This window comes from Triticum urartu, chromosome 5, assembly GCF_003073215.2.
Source record: "Triticum urartu cultivar G1812 chromosome 5, Tu2.1, whole genome shotgun sequence".
Taxonomy (NCBI): Eukaryota; Viridiplantae; Streptophyta; class Magnoliopsida; order Poales; family Poaceae; genus Triticum; species Triticum urartu.
In genome coordinates this window covers 564,030,047-564,057,325 of record NC_053026.1, presented here as the reverse complement: position 1 = coordinate 564,057,325, position 27,279 = coordinate 564,030,047, and the positions used below count along the sequence as shown (strand labels likewise).

General features: G+C 44.0%; 1 protein-coding gene and 1 long non-coding RNA gene across 4 annotated transcripts; one reads left to right on the top strand and one right to left on the bottom strand.

Moving 5' to 3' along the window:
- The first annotated feature begins 11,227 nt into the window (after positions 1-11,227).
- LOC125506036 lies at positions 11,228-13,158 on the top strand. The gene is made up of 4 exons (XR_007282574.1): positions 11,228-11,792; positions 11,894-12,518; positions 12,609-12,737; positions 12,927-13,158. It is a non-coding gene; the product is annotated as an uncharacterized LOC125506036 (long non-coding RNA).
- Positions 13,159-19,567: 6,409 nt separating this feature from the next.
- LOC125510767 lies at positions 19,568-26,503 on the bottom strand. 3 transcript variants are annotated; one of them, XM_048676030.1, is made up of 10 exons: positions 26,157-26,503; positions 25,107-25,416; positions 23,300-23,734; positions 23,035-23,172; positions 22,851-22,954; positions 22,545-22,766; positions 21,721-22,185; positions 20,299-20,726; positions 19,975-20,068; positions 19,568-19,900 (listed from the first exon to the last, which is right to left on the bottom strand). In XM_048676030.1, the coding sequence occupies exons 2-10, from the start codon at positions 25,287-25,289 to the stop codon at positions 19,792-19,794; spliced, it is 2,178 nt and encodes a 725-aa protein (XP_048531987.1). In that variant the 5' UTR covers positions 25,290-25,416; positions 26,157-26,503; the 3' UTR covers positions 19,568-19,791. The 3 variants fall into 3 exon arrangements, with proteins under 3 accessions (XP_048531987.1, XP_048531985.1, XP_048531984.1); XM_048676028.1 differs by having other exon boundaries at positions 21,721-22,215; positions 25,107-25,421; positions 26,157-26,502; XM_048676027.1 differs by having other exon boundaries at positions 21,721-22,215; positions 26,157-26,501.
- Between the last annotated feature and the right edge of the window lie 776 nt (positions 26,504-27,279).

Genomic DNA, 27,279 nt, shown 5'->3' with positions numbered 1-27,279 from the left:
ACCACGAGATCAGAGAGGCTAAACCCTAGAAGCTAGCCTATCGTATGATTGTTGTTCTGTATGTTCTATCGACTAGCCTGGTCCTGGTTTATATAATGCACCAGAGGCCTAGGTTAACAAGAGTCCTAGCCGAATACGCCGGTGGGGAGAAGTCCTTGTCTTGATCGCCAAGTCTTTGTGGAATCTTCCTTGTATGTGGCAGCTGTCTGAACTGGCCCATGAGTATATGGCCATGGGGGGCCTCGGCCCAATCTAATAGATCGGGAGATGACGTGGTGAGTACCCCCTAGTCCAGGACACCGTCACCTATGTTGTCTATAATTTCCTCAAGCTTGTCATCATCATCTATTTCTTCCATTCCTTCTATCCCTAGCCCAGGATCCCTGACATAGTACATGTAATCTTTAAATCCATAACCATTTGTTTCTATCAATGCTACTAGGTTGTAAAATGTTATGTCTGACATCATCATAGATCTCTCAATATTGTCTCTGTCATGGAAATGCATTCTCAATTCCCAAACCTCATCATCCGGACTGCAAATAATATAAAATAAATAGCAGTATAAGTGCTTAATTATAACTGAATAACACTAATGAAACAACTCATGTTATTGCACTAATACAATCCTTTGTCACTTATAAAGCAGATAACAGGATAACTCATTTAACAGTGAACCTAACCAAATGTCTAACTTCACTCCAATTAACAGTGTACCTAAAATAAACTGAATAACACAGCACAAACATGCATTTTTCTAAGTTAATAATATCATAATCATATACTATACCAGGATAACTTTGTTGCTTGTTTATAAAATCAACTAAATTAGCTTATTTATAAACTAATCTAAAAATGTCAACCCTAGGGCATAGGACAAACAAATCACAGCATCTGAACTAATCTAAATAATGTCAACCCTAGAGCACATGACAACAAATCCGCAGCATCTACTCCATCTGATAGGATAGAGCAATATGAACCCTAACCCTAGGAGTACACTAGCAACGCAATTGAATGGAGAACGGGAAGGGGAAGAGCAAAGAAAAGTGGATCTCACTAGACACCGCCGTAGGATGACCCGATGTGCTGGCTTCCCGTCGGATTGGCCTTCGCCGCCGCGGCGAATGCTCTCGCCACCCGGTATTCCATCGAATACTGCGGGTCCTCCTCTCCGATTCCTCCGTCGGCTTGCTAGGGTTCGAGCTCCCGCAAAGCTCGCCTGGATCCACTGCTGGTCCTCCTCCGCTACCTATGATGCGTGTGGCGCTGCCGGGCGGAGCGCCGCCACCAGCAACTCCACCTTTCGCCGGACTACGCATCTCTGTAGTGCGAGGGGCAAGGGGGCGATGGCGGAGGGAGCGAGGGGGGAACAAGAATGGGAAAAGGAGATGGATGCGGGGATGACTAATGAGACCTAACACGCCGTCTAACGCCGGCTGTCAAGAAGGCCTGGAGTGCCATGTAGGCGAAAAACAGGCCCCACCTGTCTTAAACTCACTTAACACGGCCCGACCCGCCGATCAGTGGTTTTTGCAAAACAAATATGCTAGACGTGGTGCGTTCTGCAGCGAATCTGTATCCTAGTGTTTTTCGCAAACCTAGCCCTCAAAGTGGTGGTTTTATGCAATTTACTCCGGTGAAGCGCCCTTTGGGATCTGGTCGGACTGCTAGCTGCTCAAGCAGTTTTTGTGCCTAGGGGTTTAAATTGTAACTGGCCAAGATATCGTCCAGCCGCGCCGGCTAATACGAGGTGACTGAAGTGAGTACTTCATCTGGTTCACCGCGTGACAGAGCATCCGCTGCGTTGTTTTCAGCCCCCTTTTTGTATTTGACCGAGTATTGTAGCCCTAGGAGTTTCGTGAATGCCTTCTGCTACTGCGGTGTCGGTAACCACTGCCCCTAGAGGTAGACTAGAAATTTTTGATCGGTGAAGACGACGAATTCTCCGTGCTGAAGGTATGGCCGCCACAGGTCCACGACTACGATCACTGCGAGTTACTCCTTATCCTATGTTGACAGGCCTTGGTATCAAGGAGACAAATGCTTTGCTCATAAACGCGATCACGTGCCCCCCTTGTTGTAGGACAACGCCAATGTTGTGCTCGCTGGCATTCGTCTTGATGCAAAAAGGTTAGAGAAGTCCGGCAGCGCAAGCACCGGCACGGCGATCAGCTGTGTCTTGAGCAGTTGGAAGGTTGTCTCAGTGGCGTGTGTCCAAACAAAGGGCACCCCCTTTTTTAGAAGATTAAACAGTGGCCGTGCTATCACTCCAAAGTTTCGCACGAATCGCCGGTAGTAACCAGTGAGCCCCAGGAAGATGTGTATGGCCTTGACGTTTGTTGGAGTTTTCTAGTCAGAGACGGCTTGGATCTTGGCCGGCTCGGTTGCGACTCTGTCCGTGCTGACCACGTGCCCCAGGTATGACAGTTGTTTCTGACCAAACGAGCACTTGCTAAGCTTGACCTTCCAGTGGTCCCGGCAGAGGAGTTCGAGCACTTGGAGCAAGTGATCAATGTGATCTCGCAGGACGCGGCTGAAGACGAGGATGTCGTTGAAGAAGAGCAGCATGCAACGTCGTAGGAGGGGGTGGAGCGTGTGAGTCATGGCGCCGTTGAATGTTGCTGGTACGCATGCAAGCCCAAAGGAGACCACCTTGTACTCGAAGTGGCCGGAATGATCTGAAACGTCGTCTTGAATTCCTCCCCTTCCACGAGCCTGATCTGGTGGTAGCCTGCGCGCAGGTCCAACTTGGAAAACCAGTGCGCACCGTGCAGCTCGTCGAGCAGTTCTTCAATGATCGGTGTTGGAAACTTGGCGGTCCATGGTAAAGAAAGGAACCATAGGAAAACATAGCCAGCGAAGGGATGTGTTGCTAACCAAATGGGAAAAAAATAAATATGCCATTGCTGATGTGGCATATGAGATGAGGTGGATAGACTGCATGTGAAGGAAATTGAGGGAGAGGGAGAGGGATTGGTTGCTCTTTACAAACCGAATGTTGACGGAATCAACTTCTTAAGAATGTAAGATGTGATAGTACTGATCTTGTTTAGTATTGGGACATTAAATTGTCCACGTGTACCACGCGACCAATCATCTCTCTGCTTCTCATGAATTCTGCTTCTTATATAAGCCAATCTTCTCTTCTCACAGAATCCAAATCCAGACACTCATATGCATATTCATTCACATCTTTGCTCCTTTGTTCGTGATTTGGTTCTACACGCGGTCCAGTACGCAAATAGCCTAGTGCACATATGTGATGAGAGAGGACAAGGAATAGGTTTCAAGAATACAACGTAGCAATGCTTCAAATTACAGTTGGGCCATACATGCATGTTTTAGTTTAGGCTCGCATATTCAAGGGAAGACGCATATATTTTTCGTTCTCGCGGAGCGGAAGGTGCCTAGATTTGGGGTTGGAAGGCATCGGAAATACCTATCCGTGCATCTTCGAGGTCTGGCGAGGGGTCTGAATCCAATCAAGGCCAGGTCGCCGTGCAAATAGAGCAAGGAACGTCACCAACCAGTGAAGGCCTAGCCACCAAACTGAAAGCCCTCCTATCCGCATTTGTGCTTATGTGGATATTTGGGTTATCCTGAGAAGCTCGTGTGCTTGCTTTGTGAGACCATCGTGCGGACTGGCAGCAAAGTCTAGAAGTAACATTTGATCAATTTGCAGTACAGGACCGTGTTGGGAATATTCTTACCGGGACAGGGCCTATCACAAGAATGTTTTTTTATCGGGACGATAACTCTGAAAAGCAAGATCTCCTTTTATCATCTTGTCCAAGAGAGAAAGTTCTTCTAATTCTATGAATCTTTCTAGAATCATTTTGTCTTGAATATCAGTTAAGAGAGTTTCGGATTGCCTGGTATTCCACCAATTCTTAATCCAAAGTTCCAGACATTTGTTAAATGAGGAAGAGACCCCCCAAGGCAAAAGTACGATAAATATAAGATATAGTAAAGAAGGCAATGCTTTCTTTTTTTTCATTTTTGATCTGTAAATGGAGTTGTTAATGAATATGCTTCATTCGCTGACTCTATTCCATTCCCTGACTCTATATGATGATATTTCTATTTCATGATATTTCTATTTCTCTGAAGCAAAAACTCTATAGGTTTGATACCCTGTATCTATTCTTCTTTTTTGTATATTAGTTATTAGTGGAATTTCAGTGCATTGGGTTCTTTCTTAGATCTAGATGGAATGAAATAGTGAAATAGAATAAAAAAAAAAGCCCTTTCGGATGAAAAAGGAAGAATAGTATGCGATATATCTCACTTGGATAAAAAAATTAAAAGCAAATTTCTCTTATCCTCGTTTGTTCCTTCCTTTAGATAAATACTTAAAAATCCCCTTACAATAACAAATCCAATTTAGAAGGGACTTCCTCCCCGCGTTGAGAAAACTTTTCTTCTTCCAATTCTTCTTTTCTTCATTCAACTCGGTTCAAAAAAGATACCTCAAAATACTTCAATTGGTACGCGCAAGAAATAGGCCAATTCGGCAGCTTTTTGTTCAATTTCTTTTGGAGTAAAAAATTTATCATCAGTACGAGTCAAGGGAATGATCCCCTGGCCCCGGATTTCCATATAAAGAATACGACGAGGATAAATACCCTCTTTAACCTGAATTCTAATTGATTGGATATCCCGCATAAGGAATCGAAGGAAGACGCGGCATTTTATTCCAGGGAATCCCCAACGAAAAATGCACACTATTCCCTCTTTTCTATCGAATCGGTCATAACCACTACCTACATTCCACAAAATAGTACACCACAAGTAGGAGCTAATGAATAGGCCTGCGATTCCGTAGAAAGACATCACGACCCCCTGCGGAAAAAAAGAATTTCTTGAGATGGAAGTATAGATATAATATTCTTACCAAGATAACTGGAAATCCCAACCGATAAGAATCCTAGTGAACCTAGAAAAAGAATATAGGCCTAGAAAAAATTACCCCTTTTTCGAGAACCTTTTAGAAGTTCTACCCATATGTTTTTTGATCGCCAATTCATATTAGATATACTAAATCCAGCAGCGGTCGATTGAAATTGAGAGAATAAGCTAAATAATTTTGACTTTACTTTTTTTGATTCTGAAATCGCCTTCAGCAACTAGTACTCCTGTGAAATAATAGGTTAGATACATTGACTTTCTATTCAAAAAATATTCATTGATTCAATTAAAATAAATAAAATAAAACTCGCAATACCTGGCTCTGCATATTCATGCATTTATGCTCGTAGCCTATATCCGCATCCATAACCGTTTTTCATTTGTGTGTAGAAAGTGTGTGTAGAAAAAGCCACATACCCTACCATATTATATTACTTACACTAAAAAATACTAGACAATCTTATTTTTTTGCACATAAAGAAATAAAGAAGTCATTGCAATTGCCGGAAATACTAAGCCTACTAAAGGCACGAAAATAGAAGGTAAGTTTAAATCCGTCATGGAATAGGTGTCTCAATTCAAATTCGAAAATATCTTAAGATTCTTATGATATAATTAAGTATATCTATTATAAGGAATATTGACTATTGTATTGTATTTTTTATTTTTAGTTTGAAAAATATTCTGTAAAAAAATGAAAGGATAATAAGAAAATTCCAAAAAAGGAGAACTAATTAAAAAGATTTTATTTTGATTTTCCCATCCTCATGGCTTTTCTATCTTTCTAATCTAATTTGAAATTGGATTCAAAAGAAAACGGTTAGAATTTACTTCCTGCATACATACTTCTCTAGAAGCGCATACAATAATGCGTGGTAAAGGCGGAAAAATAGTATATTCAATCAAAATCAAAGGGCAAATTATCTTACCTACTATAGATCCCCTACTATCCTCTTAGACTTTAAAAGGCGATATACCACCCAAAGAAAGGGTATGAAAATTCCGGGTGGAGTTAGCTTTTCGACGAAGGCCCGTCCCGTGCAGTGAAGCCCTGTTAGTAAGACCCCCCGCAATAATGGATTATAGAAGAATATTATTCCAAATACTCCTCTGGACGCATATAGTAGCATTGCGATTCCGAATCTTTTTTATTTATGAATGTGAACAGAAAAAATTCATTGTATCGTTGGGTCGGAGCGGAGGTTTGGTCCAGAAAAATTAGGAACAAAACATCTACTCTACCGCATTGAAGTCTATAGCGATGTATTTCCACGAAAGTATAATTCTTACCATGGGGATATGATCCTTTCTTTTGAAATAAACGTCTCTACGATGGGTCCAGGTTCTATGTCCAATCCCAAATCAAGGATTTCTCGCTCTTGATCGGAGTCATAAACTAAAAAAACTACCTTTTTATCCTTTTTCTCAAGGTTATAGAAAACTTCCTTATCTAGTTCTAGCATTTTGAAAAATAATGCTTCTTTTTTATTACACACAGTTCGAGTCACTTGTTGACTCACGATTACGCCTGTTAAAAGTTTCAAACGTCCTCTTTTTTGAAATTGAAAGAGAGTCCTATAAAAAGGTCTAACTTCCAAACTATGTCTTTTTTCATTCATTCTCCTTTAGTTTTTTTCTCTATCTAGAAGTGGAATAGAATAACCCGGTTGAAGGGTAATGATCATATGTCTGTAATGCATTGTATGGCCCAGAATAGGTCCCATTCTTCTACCTTTTCCAGGTAGTCAATGGCTATTCACAGCTACCACCTTAACACCAAAGAAGAGTTCGACCCAATGCTTTATTTCTGTCTTAGTGAATCCCGATTCGACATTAAAAGTATATTGATTCTTTCCCAATAAACGAAGACTTTTTTCTATAAAAATCCACTCTTGTTAGTGCCTTTTCTGACTTTGACTGTGACTGAGCGGGATGTTTAGATGACAGGCAATCAACAAGTGGCTTTGCAGTACTTTTTGGACCTAACTTAATCTCATGGTATGCAAGAAAACATGCCATGGTTTCAGGGTCAAGCATAGAAGCAGAATACAAAGCATTGACTAATACAACACCAGAAATTATCTGGGTTAAGTTCATACTAAAGGAACTTGGGATACGTAAACTCTAGGTCTTTTGTGTGATAATCTTGGTGCAACATATTTATCTGCTAATCATATTTTTCAAGCAAGGACCAAGCACATTGAAATAGACTATCATTTTGTAAGTTAAAGAGTTCCCAAGAAGGAATCAGATATTCGGTTTGTGCATTCAAAAGATCAAGTTGCAGATGGCTTTAGCAAAGCATTGCCTACAAGACCATTTGAAGAATTCAAGCATAATCTGAACTTGGCGAAGTTCTGACTAAGGGACGGTGTTAATATTATACTGCGTATAGAATTAGGAGTTGTTAGATAGGTTGTTAGGCATGATATTTGTTTTAACTTTTCCTTATCTCCTGTAATTGTCCTTACGTGAGGTTCATGTTCGATGTATGCGCCCATGGGATTTGTGCCCTGATCTATCAATATATATGACATGCGTGCCTCCTTTGGAGGCTGAGACACTTCACCCAAATTCAAAGTTGGTAACCATGTGCTTGTGCTTTCAAAATCTCACGGTTTGTGTGTCTATCTGTGTAATCGACTCCACCACACACCCAATCTTTCTTCGAGAACCTTCATCCATACAATTTCTACTAGACAGAGAATTCAAGTCTTCAACCAAACATGCCAACAATGAATGACATAATTGCATGGGCCAACTCTCGAAACATGGAGGGAGCTCAACCTCTTACATAGAGACTACTCATGTTCTTTTCTGCAATGCAGCAGTTCTCATATAAGTATTTTTGCACATTGCTAGCTCTTTCTCGGGAGTTTAAACCAAACGCTCGAGGAATACTGCCAAAGCGCATTGACGTATAGAGTGTTAGGATTTAGGAATGCTAGGCAACGGGAGCATCAGCACAAGTCCGTTCAAAGTGGAGTTCATGTCGCACTTATAGCTCCATGTAATCACAATACTAGTACCATCCAGATAGAAGATAAGAAAGTGCACTGCAGAGTCGGGAATTTCCTGAGTAGCAAGACTAAATCGATGAGATGATTTGGAGCACCGAGCAAGCTGACAACTTACCAGCTATAGGAATAAGCATAGGCCACTGGTTTTGCTTGGACGTCTGTTTGGTCTAGTGGATTCTTTTGCGTGGGATTGACCGCCGATCGCTGCACGCCTACACCAAGCTGCCATATGATCAGCAAGGTCAGTGTCCAAACATGCACATGTCAGAAGGAACTTCCAAGCAGTCTTGATCATGATGTCTTGGTGTAGAAATTATAGTTATGCCCTCGTTTCGAAAAGCATGACTGAAAATATGAGTAATCCCAAAAAGAATTTATGTATCGTTATGTATCAATTTCATGGGAATAAAATTGCGTGTGACGAGCTCCTTGATTTGGGAAAAAAATATGTCTTCTGCTACATTTTTGCGGTTGAAGAACTTTGTCTGTGAAAACCGATACTCCTATGGTTACTATCAGGAAAAAGAACGTCTTCAAAGTTAGGCGCGCGATAAAAAGACGCTGCTCCTGAGTATATAGTACTATCTCTACACGTGGATTTTACTTTTTCATAAAATGCGCCTGATATTTTTAGCACGGCACGACATGAGAAGGAACAAACAAGTGAATTAGCAAAATGTCTTTCGCTATGCTAGATGGAGCAAATATCTTGATGCAATGATCTAGATGCAAAGAGAGCCTTGACTCAGTGGTTGGGCATGCAGTTGTGCAGCCTAATGACTCAAGTTCAATTTCTAGAATTGACAGGTGATGCACAGGGGTTTTCTCCTATTTATTGAGGATCAAGTTTGATGGGTGGTTTCACCACTCATCAAAAAATATCTTGATACTCATTTAAAAAAATTTGAGGATCATGTTTATCTTCGTACTCATACTAAAATGGCCGTATACATCCCTAGTTGGTGCAGAGGCCGGGGAAGTTAAATTCTCCCCCATTTTAATATATGTTTGATCTGAGGAAGCGGGCGAACCGGTACGTACGTGAGCTCTCGCGAAATAGGAGGCGATCTAGGTCTCGCGTGCGGCCGCCTCCGGCCGCCACTTCGGCAGCAGCGGCGCAGCAACTGCTCTCTCCGACCCCTCCGCACAGCGCCGCCCCTCCCCGCTGCTCCCCCGCTTCGCCACTGCCGGAGGGGACACCGGCGAAGCCCGCGTGGTCCCCAGGGAAGGTGGCAGCGGGGCGTCCTCGTCGTTCTCGCGCAGATCTCGCGGCTGTCGGTGGCGCCGGCGGTGTTCCACCAGCGGCTGCCCGTGGGGCGGTGTTCCTCACAGCGGCGGGGCTGCCCCTGAACGGCACTTGGTGGTGGCCATGTGGTGGCGCGCGGGTGGGTTAGATCTGGGCTTCCGGTCTGCGTTCTCGCCGTGGCAGCAATTGCCGTTGCCCTCGGCCATGAGGCGTGGTCCATGATGGGCCGAGCACCGGTGGTGCTGGCCAGGACGCACGCTGGCAGCGCCCTACTTCATCTCGCGTCGTCTCGCTGGCCAATGGTGGTGGTCATCTTCGTCGTCAGAGATGGCCGGCCAGAGGCTTGGTGATCGGATCTCGATATCCATCATCTAGTCCCGGCTGCGAGTTGGGGAGACATGGTTGTCGGTGAAAATGGAGCCGTTGGCAGGCGATGGCGGCGTTCTACGCCGTTACCTTGACGAAGGCATCGTCGTGTAACTACTGTCGACCCACTCGTGCTGCTCTGGGGGAAACCCTAGGATCTGGTGTTCCAGATCGGACGATGGCGGCACTTCGGTAACGTTTCTTTCTTGGGAGCATTATTTATGGAGCAGCGCTGGAAGTCAGAGGCAGGAGGTGGAGCGGCTTCGTCTTGCACGGAGCTTCGGTGGAGATGTTAAGTCATGCCTGACCGACAGGTGCTACGCTTTGTCATGCCTGGTCGGCAGGTGCTACGCACGACAGATCTTCCAAAGACTTCAAGCTGTGTCGGCTGGCGATACTTGCCAGCATGGTACTGAGGTGTATCAGTGGCGACCGCGACGTGCACAGCTGTTTGCGCGCAGGGAGAAGGTGCCGTTGGGCGCCGTGGTGGCGTCGACGATAGCTAGACCGAGCAAGGTTGATGCATCAGTGCAGTTCTGAAGATGGAGCAGTGGCAGTTGGCGGCGGCGGCCACTGAGAGCACGCCGGACCGGCGAGACCCATGCCCGGCAGGCGTCCTGGATGGGTCCTCAGGTCTTAGATGTTAGGTTTGGCTGTGATGTCTGTTTGGTATTAGGCCCAGACTATCTGCGCCCCTTCATCAACTAGATAGGTGTAGCGACAGTTTGTTGCTTAGACGGCGGCTTTAATCTTACTGTAATATTACTTTGTAAAGTCTTGTGAGAATAATTAATAAAATGACCGTATGAATCGCCTAGATACAGAGGTCGAAGGTCATCCCCTTTTCTAAAAAAAATGAGCACTCAACAGACATGCATGTTATTTGTTTCCCTCCCTGGTCATACAATTGGGTTCACAACGTTAACAAGAAAAATCAAGCATAGCAACGCTATTACGCATCTCGCTTGCGAGGCTCCAGTATCCTTATTTTGAAATCTTAATGCCAACCAACGAATGCAATAAAAAAAATATTTATCAGCCATACATTAAGCCGAGCTCAGCACCAACCACCCGATGTAAGTTATTTCTAACTTAGTAATCATTGTGTTAAATGTTGCACATTAAACTGTTTGTGTACTATGCTACTTCCTCCGTCATAGTTTAGAAGACACAGTTAAATTTACGTGCGTTTTCACAATAGACAAGGTTTAGGGCGCATTGCATTTATTTCTAGTAACTAGTTAATACTTCGATATACTATTTCTATATGCATGCATAATGTGAATGTTATTTTTTAGCCCATCGCACAACCAATAGATAACCACCTAGGTTCCAGAGAATTTCGAAGCGCGCCTTCTAAACCGTGACAGAGGTAGTACCATCTTTTTTCATGGATTCCGCCTTCACATTTAAAGACATTATAACTGTGCAAGTTCCAGGCCATCTCAGGCCATTAGCGTTCGCAGCCATCGGATCTTCATCCTGGGACGTTTCTGGCCATCCGATTTCATCTTAATCCCTCGCCGCATCACTTCGTTCAGTGCAAGCGAGCAGATTCCGTAACGGGCCGCTGCTCTGACGACAATTTCGGAACCATGCTGTGAATTGGGCCTAATGGGCTCTTCCCAGCCGGAAAAACATACACGCAGAACGCTTCCTCTCCTAAAAAAAGCAGAGCCCTTCGCGTGGGCAGGCGACAGTTCAGGCAGGACGACCTCATCCGCCCCTTCCGTTTCTTCAACCTCGCCATGCCCTTGATCTCGCGACAGGATTGTGTCTGCCATGACCACCGTTCCCCGACTCACCGCTCACAGTCCTTCTGGCGTCGTCAACCGCCGCATAAGATCGCGGAAGCACCAGACAATCCCATCTTGACCCGGGAGACGAATCTCCTACTCCTCTCCCTCGCCCCCGTTCCCGTGGGTAGTGCCGCCGCCACCCCCACCGCCTCCTCCTTCCTCCCCAACTACCCATGTCGCTTCCGCGCATCCTCTTCTCTCCTCCTTGCCCTGTGGTTCACTCGACTGCATGGTGGCGAAACCCCTACACTCCTTCTATCGTGGTGGTGCGAGGCAACGGTGACAATCGCTCGATGGTGCCAATGAGGGGGGATTAGATGATTTGCCGGTTAAGATCTAATTTCTCGCCAAGGAGACGAATCTTGAACCAAACCTCACCCCATGATCTCCGGGAGAAAAAATTATGCAGGAAACTGGGTTACTCGTCATCTCAAGACGACCGTCGTGCAGGTATTGCCTTTAGTTTTTCAGATTTTATATACTCCAGCGAGGTAAAATTTCACCATGGACATGTCTAACATGGCTTCTGTGTCTTATGCTCTATTTGTCAGTGAAAATTCTTGCACTTTGACCGGCAGAATTCAGGGACTATGTTGGGGAAAGACCTCTACTGTATCAGCTAGCAGTAACACAACAGCAGTACCTAATCGGATGGCCATGATGGAACTGCTTACTTGAATCTGAATGGCCAACTCCATGCCAGCTATCTTTTAATCTTACTATGCTCTAGCATTATCTTCTTCAGTGAGAAGTTGACATATTCCTATATTTTTCTGAACCATTTAAATTACACGAAAATGTCTTCTGACAATCCATCTTAATCAACACTACGTCTATCTGTATCTATGTTGGCGTCTATGTCAGATTTGAATTTGATGGCCCCAATGATCCAAACCCTTAGTTGATTCATCAATGTTTGATATTATTTATGGAGTGAGAAATTTTGATGCATGTTAGCAGATTTGCTTAACACATGCATGTTTAATCAGTTTTCTGTCATTTCTTAATACTTGCATCACATGTCAAGAGCAGGAAAAGGTACAACGACAGACCATGGTCCTCAGGCATCTATATAGAAATGCCTTCCGAAGCAGAGAACAAAAGCATACGCAACTTTGTTTTAATATGCAGCTTTTCTCTTCACTAGATGATGATTACGAGCATTTCATGTACAAGGTAAAATACTCGTGTGCTTACCAACAGCATGGAGATCATTTTTCCTGCCCCTATGTGATGATTGGTTCGTCTTTTTCCCACCTATGTCAGATGCATTAGTGGATTCTTGCGTCCGTTGATCTGCTGCCTGGATTGTTACCGAGCTAAGGGAGGAATTCATTGGAATTCGCTGGTACCTATGCCCATAGGGTTTTCATTCAGATTATACAGTTGAAGAAGGTAGAGATACTATTAACTTCAGAGCACCCCTTTTTAACCTTAATTTGATGAGTCTCTTCTTGAAATGATTTTATCTATTTACATGTTGTTACTCAGTATGTTTGTTGAATATCAATTTATGATGTTTCCAAAAGCAAGTTTGACCATGTTCCTGCTCTATGTAGTTTGACGAGTTCTTTATTCTTGCAGACAAAACTAAAGCATGCTTTGGACCTCAAAAGCAAAGGATTTTGTTTTACTATGCCTGTGCTAAAAACGTGCCCTTGTAATTTTAGTTCCATGTAGTAGAGGACCTGTTTTTCCGAGAAGGATGTATCATGTATGCAAAGCCAAGATAAGAATATGAAGATTTTACTTTCGTCCTCATAGCAACTATTGCAATTTCAGTCCTTCCGTCCCTATACCTTAGTGCAAGACTGAAAATACTAGCTGCCCATCAGTGCTATCTCCTATGCATTCTTGAAGTTCCTTCCAAATTTTTGTGTAAGGTTACTACCATTCGTTCATTGAGTGAAAGTTAGTTGTATCTCCACCCCAACTTAGTAAAATTAAAATATTGGAGTGCCTCGCATTTCAATGGGAAAAGGAAACCGTGGAACAACTTATTTTAGCAGTTTTGTGAGTTTTGATAATTTATCTACAAAAAATCACATCTCTATCAAAATAGACGGGCGCAACAACGTGCGCCATCAATGATTTAGTATATCTTATCATCTCACACACTCTAATACCCGCCAGCATCACCGCGTCTTGCTTTGTGATACAGTTCTATACTAGATCTGGTGTATATGAGATAAGAGAAGACGATGAAAACCTCCAAGTAGATAATAGAAACAGTGATTTTGAAATATAGCTGGGTAGACAAGCTTAGAGCATATCCACTAGGCCCCCCAACAGAGCGCCCCCCCCCCCCCCCCCCCCCCCACCCCCCCCCCCCCCCAAGCCCCCAAGGCCTTTTTCATCGCTGGCGCGTGTTTTTTCCCCCAGTCAGAGTAACTCCAACGGGCCGACCCAAACGGACGGCGATTTCATCCGTTGTTTGTCCGTTTGGGTCGCCCGCCCGGCGTCCGCCCTATTTTTGATATGGGTCGGCAGCGCGCCCAACGCGCCACCCATATGTGCCTGCGTGGCCGCCCAATTTTACATGATTTGCATTCAACATATTGTCAAATGAAAATGTAAACAAGACAAATAGTCTTGCCGCCCAAATAAATAGTATAGTTTTACAAGCCAAATACAAATAAAAATGATTCACATAGTTTTGCAAACGAATAAAAGAAGATATATCTATTGGTTGCCAACATGAGCCCACATATGCTCAACCAAATCATTTTGCAGTTGCACGTGAGTTTCCCAATCACGCATGTCTTCATGAAATTGAGTAAACTACTCAAATGTTGCCGCTCTCCATGCTCAGGCACAACATTCTCACCCTGAAACTAAAAGCCTTGATCGTACAGACGTTTCGGGCGCTCGTCTTCTATGATCATATTGTGCATGATCACACAAGTAGTCATCACCTCCCACAGTTTCTGTGTGCTCCAAGTATTAGCAGGATACCGAACGATGCCCCATCGAGATTGCAAAACACCAAAGGCACGCTCGACATCCTTTCTAGCACTCTCTTGCTCTTGGGAAAATCTTTTCATTTTCTCTCCGACGGGGTTGGGTATTGTCTTGACAATAGTGGTCCACTGAGGATAGATACCGTCACCCAGATAGTACCCTTTGTCGTAGTTGTGGCCGTTGACAGTAAAGTTCAGCAGTGGGTTGTTGCCTTCTGCAAGCCTAGCAAACACCGGCGAGCGCTGAAGCATGTTGATATCATTGTGTGATCCAGCCATGCCAAAGAAAGAGTGCCAGATCCAGAGATTTTGAGACGCCACGGCCTCTAGTATGACAGTGCAAGCCCTGACATGTCCCTTATACTTCCCTTGCCAAGCAGAAGGGCAGTTTTTCCACTCCCAGTGCATGCAGTCTATGCTGCCAAGCATCCCCGGAAAGCCCCTACTGGCATTCATCGCCAACAAATGGGTTGTATCTTCAACTGTCGGCTCTCTCAAATACTCAGGGCCAAACACAGCAATAACAGCCTTGCAAAACTTATACAGGGACTCTAGGCATGTAGACTCGCTCATACGGACGTACTCGTCAATGAGATCACCGGGCACTCCGTATGCAAGCATTCGGATGGCGGCAGTGCATTTCTGATAAGAGGAGAAACCAATCTTGCCGACGGCATCCTCTTTGCACTCGAAGTAGTCATCATAGCCGACCACTTCCTCTCTAATACGGTTGAAAACATGCCTACTCATACGGAACCGGCGGTGGAATTTGTGATGTTTGAACAACAGGTTTGTTATATCAAAGTAGTCCTTCCAGAGAAGGAAATGCCCGCTCTCTCGGTTGTGATTCAACGCCGGAAGGTGGCCCGGAATGGAGCCACGAAACAACGGCCGCTGGTTGTTGAGGTGGTGACGGACCAACACGGCAGCCAATATCTCCTCCTCGTCGTTGGACGACGAATCGTTGGAGTCGCAAAGGAAATTGTGGAAAAAGAACTCATCGGCGGAGTCCATTTCGTACCTTGGCAAACTGTCTAACAGCTTGCGGGCGTCGACGTTGGAGACGGACGGCGAGGGGAGTTGCGGCGCCGACAGACAAGCTAGCTGCCCTGCCGACGTCCGACGAGCGTGCCGGTCGGATGTGGCAGGGGCGGCGACGCGGCTTCTTGGTCGCGGGCGGCTGTGCGGTGGGGGAAGCGGCGGTGGGAAGCAGTTTGCTCCCCGATGGCAAAAAAGGTGGCGAAGGGCGACGGGGGGAGGGGCGGCGTTGCTAGGCGGATGTGGAGGCGGCGGCAGCTGGAAGAGTCGCCGGAAAAAAATGGGCGACGGCGTCGGCGACGGAGGAGGCGGGAGGGTTGCTTGTTGGCCACAGGGTGTGAGACGGGAGGCCAATGTGCCACAGGCCAGCGGGCCCGGGGAGAGGAGTAGGCGAGCGCGGCGTCCGTCGCGTGTCCGCGCCGACGCAAATCCGACTTAAAAATGGGTCGGGAATGGGTCGCCCGCATACGAAAAACAAACGCGCGTCCATTTGGATCGGCGCGTTGGGTCGCCTTTTGTGTCCACGCCGACCCAAATGGACGGTCGCAGACAAAATGGGTCGCCCCATTGGAGTTGCTCTCATGCCCTAAAATCTCAAAAAGTGTCGGATTTCGCCAAAGTTACGCCCGGCGGTCCCAACCCAAACCCAGAAAGCTCGGGTACAACTGGAGCCGCCGACGCTCTTTTTCGCATGCATTGGCCCACTTGCCAGCCACTCTCTCTCTCTCTCCTCTCTCCTATCCTTTCTCTCTTTTCTTTCTCCTCTCTCCTCTCCTTTTCCTTCCTCCACCACCTACCACACATAGCCGAAGCGGGGAGGGGCTCGCGCGGCCGTGGCGCAGCACACATGGCCGGGGCAGAGCACAGCCGGGGCGGGGCTCGCGCTCGCGCGGCCGGTGTGGAGCATGACCGGGGAGGGGCTCGCGCTCGCCGGGCGTACAGGCAGCAGCTGGGTCGGGGTCGAGCTCCAGCCCCACGCGCGCGGTCGTGGCCTGGGTGGGATGGGGCGGACAGGGCGGCATGGCCGAGGACGAGGACGACGCGGCGGACATGGCGGCTGCAAGCGCGGCGACGCCAGCTCCGCGCCATGCCGCCACTTCCCCAGGAGCACGAGGAGGCCGCGTCCCTCACCATTCAAAGAATCCTCTCCTCCTTGGCTCCGTCCCACCCTTGGCTGTCCACGGGATCTCCGGCCATGGCCGCCCTGCAGGGCCCGCTGCTCGGCGGCGGCAGCGTGTCACCGGACGTGAGCTCCCCTCTGGGCATCGCCGTGGCGCTGCTCGCCCTGGCCGGCGTCCTGCTGCTGCTCCTGGGCCCCGGCGCGGAGCCTGCCGCTGATCGGGGCCGGAGCTCGAGGGTGTCTGGCGCGCGGGAGAGCCGGCACGATGGAGTCCGGCGCGGCTGCGGTGGCCGCGGACGACGAGCGGTGCTCGGAGGTGGGCGCCACGGCGCTGCGGGCGGGCGGGCACGCGGTGGACGCGGCCGTGGCGGCGGCGCTGTGCCTGGGCACGGTGCAACCGATGTCGAGCGGCCTCGGCGGCGGCACGTTCATCGTGGGGAGCTCAACGGCTGGGAACACTCTTCCCCCCCGGCGTAAAATATCCGCCGGTAGCTCCCCAGGCGACGAAAAAAATGCCTCCTGAGAAGCTCAACGGCTGGAGATGCTCTTAGGCTCAACACATTCATGGCAAGATACATCGACCTTTTTCTTTTCGAGGAGGGAAGATGCGTACACTTAGGGTTGGAAGGCATCGGAAAGGCCCATTGAGTATCAAGCAAGAATCTTTTCAAGCAAAGCAAGATCCACCACCAATGGCCCGATTGTGATGCCTCCATGCCTTGTGAGAGCCGGTATGTTAGTGACAATGGTGGACAATGAGGTCCTAGTCCAGGAAGACGTTGATAGGACCCCCGTGACTCGAGTCTGGAGGGGGTACACATGTCAAGAAGAAGAACCTATGGAGTGAGTCATGAGATGGGTGTAGGTGTGCGTGGTCTATGGGTCAAGAGACCTGCTTGTAAATGTATGAGCGTGGGATTACAAGAGGCTGGATTCCGTCCCTGTAGCTTATCGAGGAAATGAGAATTATCTGAGCTCTCATCTGCCCTCTCTGTATCCCATCCTTTCTTCTATGTTCTTCCCCTTCTCCGATCCCAAGTTACCTTCCGATCTGGGATTTTCACCACCATGAACAGGTTCTAACTGTTGATGTTTAATCTTGTTGTCCGGCGTGTTTCCTCTGTTTTCATCTACCTTCAGTGTGTGTAGTTTCTTCAGAGAAAAATTCAGATAGAGAGAGCTAGAGTTCAGACCACCCCTGATTTCCAACACTAACAAACTCTAAATAACACCAACCACCAAACTGAAGTATTGATCGATGCCAACCCACTTGCCGAGAGTGCACCACCATGAACAGGCTCTAAGAAGCTCTAAATAACACCAACCGGCTATAGGAAATAATAGTAGGCCACCGGTTTGTCATGTGATCAGCAAGGCTAATGTTCAAACATGCACATGCCAGTAGCAAACTTCCAAGCAATCTTGATCATGATGTCTTAGTGTTCAAATTGCAGGTATGTCCTCGTTTCCAAAAGCAGGAACTGAAGTATGAGTAATCGCAAACTGAATTTATGTATCGTTATGTATCAATTTCATGGTAATGAAATTGCCAGCGACGAGCTCCTCAGTCCGGGGAAAATATGCCTTTCTTGCGACATTTGCTGTTGCAGAACTTTCTATGTGAAAAACTGAAAACTGATATGCCCGCACGGCTACTATCATGGGAAAAAAAGGCTCCTGAGTATATAGCATCTCTACACATGGATTTTTTTTAAAAAAAAATTGTGAATGTGCTCGATCTTTTTTCCATGACACGACATGAGAAGGAACAAATAAGCGAATTAGCAAAATCTCTCTCCATATGTACCGAATAGGTGTGTGTTCATGCCTGTTAACCGCACAAGCTAGATCACTACAGCTTGTGTGTTGAACAGGCATGCGTTCATGCTATTAATTTGTTTCCCTCTCTTATCATACATCTGGAACGATTACTATGCTAAGCTGTCGGATTTTGACAAAACAAAAAAACGGTGAAAGGCACCTGGCGAGAGTACCTACTGCTGCTGTGCTACCTCCAACTATGAACAAAGTAGACAAAAAAATTGAGCATAGCAACGGCTGCAGAGCTATTGCGCCTCTCACTCGTCAGGTTCCAGTATCCTTCTTTTGGAAATCTTAGATGCCGCCCAAAGAACGTAATAAAAGGGGGGAAAGAAAATCAAAGCCACCCATTAAGCCGAGCTCAACACCAACCACCACTCGATGCAATTTATTTCCAGCATGGTACTCATTATGTGAAATGTTGCGCATTAAACTATCCGTGTACTAAAACGGCCATCTCTTTTCACGGATTCTGCTTCACATATATCTTCTCTTCTCACACATTCTAATACACGGGTACCCCTATATATCTTATCGTCACTTCTTTCCATGTGATACAATTCTACACTTGACTCAATGTATATATGATAAGAGAATAAGATGAAGAGTTCCAAGTAGATGATAGAAACAGTTATTTGAAGTATAGCCGGGTAAAATAAATTTAGGCTCAACACATTCAAGGCAAGATGTGTTGACTTTTTTGTTTTGAGGAGGGGAAAATGCTTACACTTAGGATTGGAAGGCATCGGAAAGATATAACGTCCAAGAGTCATATTAGGATGAGTAAGATCCACCACCAAAGGCCCAATTGCAAGCCTTGGTCACCCATGAGCGTCGCTGTGTCAATGATGAACACCAAGATCTAGAAGGGTTGACATTAAGAACCAATGAGTGAGCTGCAAGAGTTGGGTTCAGGTGTGTTTAGTCTATGAACCATGGGTCCCACTTGTAAGTGTAAGAGTGTGGGTTTAAAAGAGGCTAGATGCCATAGAAAATGAGATTTATGTGAACTCTCACCTACCCTCTCTGTATCCCATCCTTCCTTTTTTGTTCTTCCCCTTCTCCAGTCCAAGTTACATTCCAATCTATGATTTCCCTTCGTTCTACTAGCGGGCCATCACACCGATCTAGGATTTTCACCACCATGAACAGGTTCTAACAAACTCTAAATAACACCAACCACCAAACTTATGTATTGAGTGATTCCACCCCACTTGCTGAGAGTGCACCACCATGCTGATCTGCACAACCACATGTATGTAGGTTGCAACACATTTACGCTCACGTGAAGAACTTGTATGCTTGTAACAAACACATTAATTTTCCTACGTGTCGATTCCTCAACTACAAATGGTATCAGTGCTACAAAGCAGTCCACAACGCAACATCTTGGCAACTACCAACATTTGTTACTGTGTTAAGGCAACTAAAGCAAAACATCCACTGCAAAACGGTGGCAACTAAGCAAAATTCTCTGAGCGACTAATAGTTAATCATAAGTGGAGAACTTTTAATTCCTCCCCCACTTGGTTGCGCGACGGCAAAGCATCCAGTATTCTCTAATGCCAATATGCATCCAGGGCAGTGGTGAAGACGGCAGATGCAGTGTTGTAGGTATCCTGATATAACAAAGAAGATGGTGTCACGAATGCCATAATAAGGAATAAACCTAAACAACGAGATAAGTAGCAACCTTGTGCCCCTGAGGATTCCATGTGCCAGTTGTTTGCAGAAGGGGAGAGCGATCCCGTTGAAAACTTTCTGGTAATGTGGCCCGATTACTTGTCCTGCATTTAGCATCATTTATGTTAAAAAAAAACTCAGCTGATAGAAATTGCAAGTGTTAGAAAAAATAACAACACAACAGGCCTGGCGCCCACACATGTTCAGAAGGAAATGATTACTAAAAGTGATTGAACAAAAAAATAGAATAGATAGTGCTAACTTCTATAGTAATACTACACCAACAAATAAGTAGGGTATGCGCATACGATAAAAATGTAGAGAGAGAGCTTACCAAGGGTGTTATAGTTACAGTTAAGTTCTGAAACTAGTGGTACTGAATGTACATGGATGGGTTCATCTGTTTCCCTTTCGCCAGATAAACTGGTTGAATGATATTCAACTGATAGAGCATCATCATCAGTAGATACAGATGACGATGACATAGGAAGGAACATTAATCCAGCAGGAAACCTTTGCCTCCTTGTCACCCATAGAATTACCGCAGCATAAGGAGTAGAGTGGATTATACAAATTGCAGTTTCCAACACTATACACAAACAGATGATTGTGCTGCTCAAGATAGAGAAAAATATGTAGAATATAGAAGCTGTGGGTAGAAGAAGCAAGACTGGTGTAAACAACAGTGAACCAACCACATGTTGTTCAACCGTGTAGTCATAGCTATCTAATCTCTGCCTAAGAGGATTCCACTTGCGCCCTCTGTTAATAATACAAGCACATATCGGTAAGTCTGCAAGAAATTTACAGCAAAAAAATCTAATGAAGAAACAAAAGAAATTGGGAGTTTAGTTTCCAATTGCCACACATTCATTTATATTTCCGCAACTGATTAATTCATCACATTAACTTTCATCAAAATAACAACAGCAATGAAGCAAGAAGATGAGAAACGAACATCATCAAAGTTTAAGATTGAGATGTTATGGGGATAATAATTAGTGCTTTTGTGTCGGCTAGGACTACTGGGGTCTCTAATCCCATTTGCTCCCCTAGCTTTCGTCTCTCAGTGTCGTCTCTAGAAGAGTTTTGCTCCCCAACATATTTCTAAATGCTAGATTTCCACCATAAGCTTAATCAACTTGCTATTAGCTTCTACTCCATCTACAAGGGACCTGGCTCCATAACTTGCTTCTAAACATAAGATATCTGACAATCCGACTACTGTAATAACTTACAACAAAATATGGTAATTGCAGATTATTAGTTAAGTAATTATCTGACACTAGTCATTCAACACCACAATCGAGTTTATGTTGCAAACAAGCTATTTTTATACTTAAAAAATGTCATATGAATGAAGGAAGCAGAATTGGTGCAGTGCATTCATGGTCACATGAACCCATCACTAAAATAGTACACATGCACAATTTTTAAAAAATAAGCAAAATATTCATAGTAAAATAACAGTTTCAGCATGTATACATGTAAAATTTGGTACAAAACCATGATGATGATGCCACTGTACAAAATACATTACTGTATGACTAATCTGTTGTGCTACAAGTGTGATTTGTTGTCTTCTGTGGACGATTCACATATATGACCATATTTTTGCAGAATTTTTACATGCACAACACATGTAGTTCTAGTGCCATGAATTCTTTTTGAGATTTCTTATATTGTAAAGTAATTAAACACAAAAACTTCATATGATCATAGGTGCATTTACCCATCAACATACCAACATTTTTACCTGAAAAGACGCCACAATGATGTCACTGTCTGAATCTGCCTTGAATATATTAAGGAGATTAACCACTGAAGCATGGTAACATGCAACGTCGCAAGCTGGATAATGTCAATGAAGATTGAAACAGGAACCGTGAAGCCTAAAAGAATTCCAGAAAATGCAAGGCCTTGAATTATATGCCTAAGGAAGCCTCCCACCATGAACCAAAGGGTAGAATATATTTGGATTGCATTCAGAGAAATCATGCCTAGAAGCTCTGCTAACTCAGTATTCAGTTTAAAGCCTGCTGGAACACCCATCAGCCACACACAACCAGATCTCAAGACAGCATCTGTCATGTAGTGAAGAAGAGCAAAAATCCAAGAGCAAATAGTCTCCATGTTCAACAATAGTGCTGCTCCAAGGATGAAACCCATCAGAAGATCCATGATAATATTTGACCATAAAGCATGCTTCTGGATTGCAGCTCTGTGTGCATATTCGACATTAACAGAGGAGCTGCATAGTATAAGCAGTAACATACTCAAATAATGTACCAAGGATAGCTCAATAAAAGCTTAGTTTTAACAATAATTCATTTTATCATTACTATTAACAGCTAATATATCTAATCTCAACTTTTAATATTGGGGAAGCACAAAGGTTCCTTACATCAAGGTTAAATGAATCAACAAACTGAAATTAAATACAGTCATCAGCTATCATAAAGCAAGGAAACCAAGTGAGTTTGGCAATACCATTTGACATCTCTAGAAAAGATAACTAGTCAATGGTAACTTAAGTTATAATGGTAGAATTAAGCAGCACCATAGGCATCCCAAGTTTACCTTAGGGACGTATCTTGGAGGAAAATCGGCCAATAAAGAATTTGGGAACAACGGAGATGCATGTTTTTCCATGAGTGTCTGAAAACCTTTTGTAATATAAAGTGCTCAGAGACATGGCTCAAACATTTTCGGAACAGTTGAATGAAGATGTAGATAATAGTCGATACTGAAGCTAAAATTATTCCTGTGAAATGTTGTACCACTTGAACTAAGGCATCAAACCTGAATAAACAACCAGCAGTCAGGACAAAGGAAGAAAAAGAAAACAGTGTCCATCAGAGAAAATAGATAAAAGATGATGCTTACACAGTTGCAAACAAGAAATGAGCCGCAGAACTGTTATTAGTAGTTTTCCAAGCAACTGACAATCTAGCTGAATTTGAACAATTAAGCGCCAACACAATCGGATCCTTCAAACATAAACATGGACCACATTATCTAGTTGTTCAAATTAAACTGTAATAACATGTAAAAGCATCAAGGCGCATACCAAATCAAGAAATGGTCTTCTCTTTTGCAGATTATTTATCCAATTTGGCTTTTTGAAGGGAGACTTCATCCTATAAGGTGCATCCTCACCCAGGGAGAAATGGTTTCTACCAGCAACAGGAATATCATAAAGTATGACCTACATTGAACAGTATTGAAGTAACTGATCACAGTAAAACAATTGAACAGCACTGAAGGAAATAAATTAAAATGATTCAAACTATGATTGCCACAAGGATGTCAGAAGTGAGAGTTGACTTACATACGTGGCAATGATTAATTTCAGCCTTCTGGTCATCAAGATACAAATGATGAAGCACTGGAATTTGATTCAGATTGCATTTCAAGCTCTTGTCAGGCTTACAGCAGAAGTGCACCCAGTCACCACCTTTCACTACTGACTTCTTGTAAGTATCCAGAAAACCGTCTAATACACTACAATCACATTCCCATTTTCCATTACTCTCACTTTGGTCTTGATCTTCAATTCCCAATGGTCCATTAAATGCAATAGAACAGTCTTGTTTTGTGTCAGAATGCTGTGTCTGAACAACTTGAGGCCGCAACGGCTGATATTTTTGCTTAACACAGCAGCCTTCAAAATCTCTTGGAAGATGTACAACACAATCCCCAAGGATGGTAAATGCTGCAGATTCTTGTAGCACTGTTGGCATCCTTTTATTTGAGGAAAAGATAGCAGTCTACCAAGAGAGAAAACATTCAGCAATGCAGCCATCAATAAAAAAACTAAAAAACAGTTATTCATAATCAAGCAATGGTCCTGGTATCAAACATGTGATGCGTACCCATAATGTATGTCTCCATTTTTTAGTATCTGAATGGAAGAATGCAGTAATCAAGGAACAGTCTTGGTATCAAAACATGTGACATTGCGATAAGAATCTAAGTAAAATATAAGATTAAAGGTTATAAAATAGCCCGCCACAAAAGGCTAATCAGTACTTGTAAAGGGAAAGCTATCATATTTTATAAATAGTATAGGGATGTGCAGAAAACATCCAGCATATTTGTCCTCAACATTTCCAAGTCAGCTGTTTGGAATAAAAAAATATTTGGTTCAAATATTCAGAGCCTTTCATCAGACATATAAAGTTCATTCAGGACAATGGAGGTGTTACAAGAAACACATTCAACCACCTGACCATAACATGTATATGATCATTACCTCTTCATGGGTTGTTTAGTTTATGGAACACACATATACTACATTCAGCTAATGACGCCATCTACAGATTTCAAGGGATGGAAGAGGGTCATATTAAAATCTTTGTGAAACATCCCCAATTAACAAGTCCCGCTAATATCTTGCCTCTGGCACATGCAGGAAGATTTTATCACTTTAGTCCCCGAATGAGCTCATTCCGTTTTGCTAACCAGACACAAACTTGTTGGATTAGGTAATGCATTTCAACTAGTGAAAACACAAACCAGAAGGATCAGGTGACTCCAGGATAAGACCATCCCTGCAAAAAGTATCCCTTTGGTTCCTGAGGATTTTAACTCAGTAAACTCCTATACCGAAGTCTTAGCTGTTATAGAAGCATGTGTATACATCACTAGTTAATAAATAGCAATTCAAGGACTGGTTCAGCCTGCTTAACCATGAAGCAGCACACAGCTCCAGCATATTTTTTTAACTGGGAAGGGGCTTCAAATAAAGAAGCTATGTGTGTATCTCATTGACTCTAACAGTGTAACAGTGCAGCTAAAAGTCAACAATGTAACAAAATCAATTAATGCTTTACAACAAACAAACAAAATAGGTCTAGTTTGGTTGCCTACTACACTTCTGCCAAGCGCGGCATGCCATACACTTTTCTGCATCGTAGTTTATTATGCTACAATAAATGGGGAGAACCACCTAAAATTGTTTGCCTTCTTAAGTGACCCATTACACATTAAATTAGGTTAGTTCGCCCTAAAAGAACAAAGCTCTTCATAGAAATAAAAAAATGAACCGCACTGGCCACTGTCACACGCTCCATATAAATGGAATAAGATAGCAAAGTACATTTAACAGCACCATTTATACTATTTGCTGCCATAACTGACCTGGAAGGTGTCGAGGTTGGGGAAAGACTGCAAGATCTCTCCCTGGGAGACGAACGCTGCGACAACAATATCGACTGATCCCGCATGGGGGAAGAGCCATCCGAACAGGAGATATCTGGTAGAGACGGACTCCAATTCAGACTGATGTTGCTGGCGCGGCCACCAGATCCTGCACCGGTCCATGCAGGAAAAGACTAAACGTGGGGCATAGGGAGTTCAGCTGGACCCAGAAGGCTCTGGAATTGCACCCGCACCACAGAATCGCAGGCACAAATTCCTATTTGCTCAACCGAGATTGATCTTCCGTGGCCTGCGCTGAAGAAGAACCGGATCAAACAATGTCTGGAATAGTTTAGTAGGGTATCATGTACTAGCAAATAACTGAATGGAGGTAAAAAAAAATTCAAATTTGGTATCAAACACCCATCAGATGGGAGAATTGATGATTTGATGATATGCCCTTTGGTCCAATGTAATGGATCTTTTACCCTTTCCTTCATGTGCAAACAGTTAAATTGCCCTATCTCTCTTATTAATCAGTTTCTATTCAAAACAGCAAATACCCCTAAACGAATAGACCTCAGTACCACTATTCTGACATAGTAGAGAACTATTTGCAAGCAGACTCACTCTCCCACTTATGTATTCATCTGCCAACCACTCACAAGAATTAACAAATAAGTCAAGATTTTACAAGTTCAAGTCACAAATACCATAATATCTCACATGTTCGCATAAGAACGAAAACTGAAGGAGATCAGTGGCAGAACCAGAATTAGAGAAAATCCCAGGCATAACTAAACGCCTACAACGAAAGCATATAAAATACGGCTGGATTGTACAATAAGATACTAGTATGGAGATACAAAAGAGTATCAAATCTTTCATCTTCCATTTCTGCAGCATGAAACGAAACTGATAACAAAGCACATCAACTTGAGTAAATCCAACGCGTGTGCGTAATTTCAATCCAACTGTTCAACGCACTATATGCATCCTTGATTTAGAACGTCATGCGTCAGTTTATAAAACCTAGAACTTAGAAATTACCCTGTGGGGGGTACGGCTGCGGGCTTCCCCTGTCGAAAGCCGAGTAGTAGGCAGCGGCCAGCAGCTCATGCGCTGAGCCTGCACGAGTCAGCGAGACCGGCAGCGACCCGGTGGCTGGGTGGAGGCCGCAGGGGGAGGCCGGCAGGGAGTACTGCTGCGCGCAGTAGGGGGACGGCGCGGTCGAGCTCGCGCTCGCGCGGAGGCGGGCGCGCGAAGCAGCCGGACAGCGAGAGGCGGGAGCCGGGAGCGAGACCGGAGTGGGCGGCGGGCGGGGGGCGGCGGGGGCAGAGGCGGTCGCGCGACCTCCGGAGATGCGTGGGAGGGGCGGAGGGATCGACTGGGGTGCTGCTGTGTATCCCTCGCATCGCTGGGTGCTAGATGGGCCTGGCCCAGGACGTGGGTCTTCCAGTGTGTGTGGGAGCGTATGGTGAAGTTTTTTTATAGCCTAAAAAAACTTCTTTCTTTTTTATTTCGAGTGGTTTTATTTTAATTTAATGAAATAATGGACTTTAAAAATGTGCATAAATTTACATATTCTAGAGAAGATGGAAATTTTTCAAAATTTAAAAATTATTTTGCAAAACTGTTCATGCATTTGTAAAATGTTTGCATTTCAGAAAATGTTCGCCACCTCAAAAAATGTTCACGAATTTGGAAAATATACATGAATTTGAAAAAAATAGATAAATTCAAGCCTAATTGTAAATTGAAAGAATTTTCGTGAAATACAAAACATCTTCATGAATTTGTAAAAAGTTCATGAATTATAAAAATGTGGATCCAAAATATATTTGTGAATTCAAAAAAGTTCATGGATACAAAAAGTGTTCACCCATTCATAAAATGTTTGCGCATTTAGAAAAAGTTCGTGAGTAAAATATTGTTCATGTATTTAAAAAACATCATGAATTCCAAATTTGTTCATGAATTTAAAAAATATTCGCGGTTTTGAAAAAAATGTTCACCAATTTAATAATGCTCATGGATTTAAAAAAATCATAGAACTGGAAAATGGTCATGGATTTTAAAAAAATCACATATTTGAAAAAATGTTCACCAATTCATATAATGTTCCATATTATAAAAGTGTTCACTAATTTGGAATATGTTCAAGAATTTGGAA

Excerpts from the sequence above, each read along its gene's own strand:
- LOC125510767 (XM_048676028.1), bottom strand. The coding sequence starts at position 25,289 with ATGGACCGGTGCAGGATCTGGTGGCCGCGCCAGCAACATCAGTCTGAA. Across the intron at positions 23,735-25,106 it reads CCAACCTCGACACCTTCCAG|ACTGCTATCTTTTCCTCAAA; the intron begins GTCAGTTATGGC and ends CTCTCTTGGTAG. Across the intron at positions 23,173-23,299 it reads CTGAAATTAATCATTGCCAC|GTCATACTTTATGATATTCC; the intron begins GTATGTAAGTCA and ends TGTTCAATGTAG.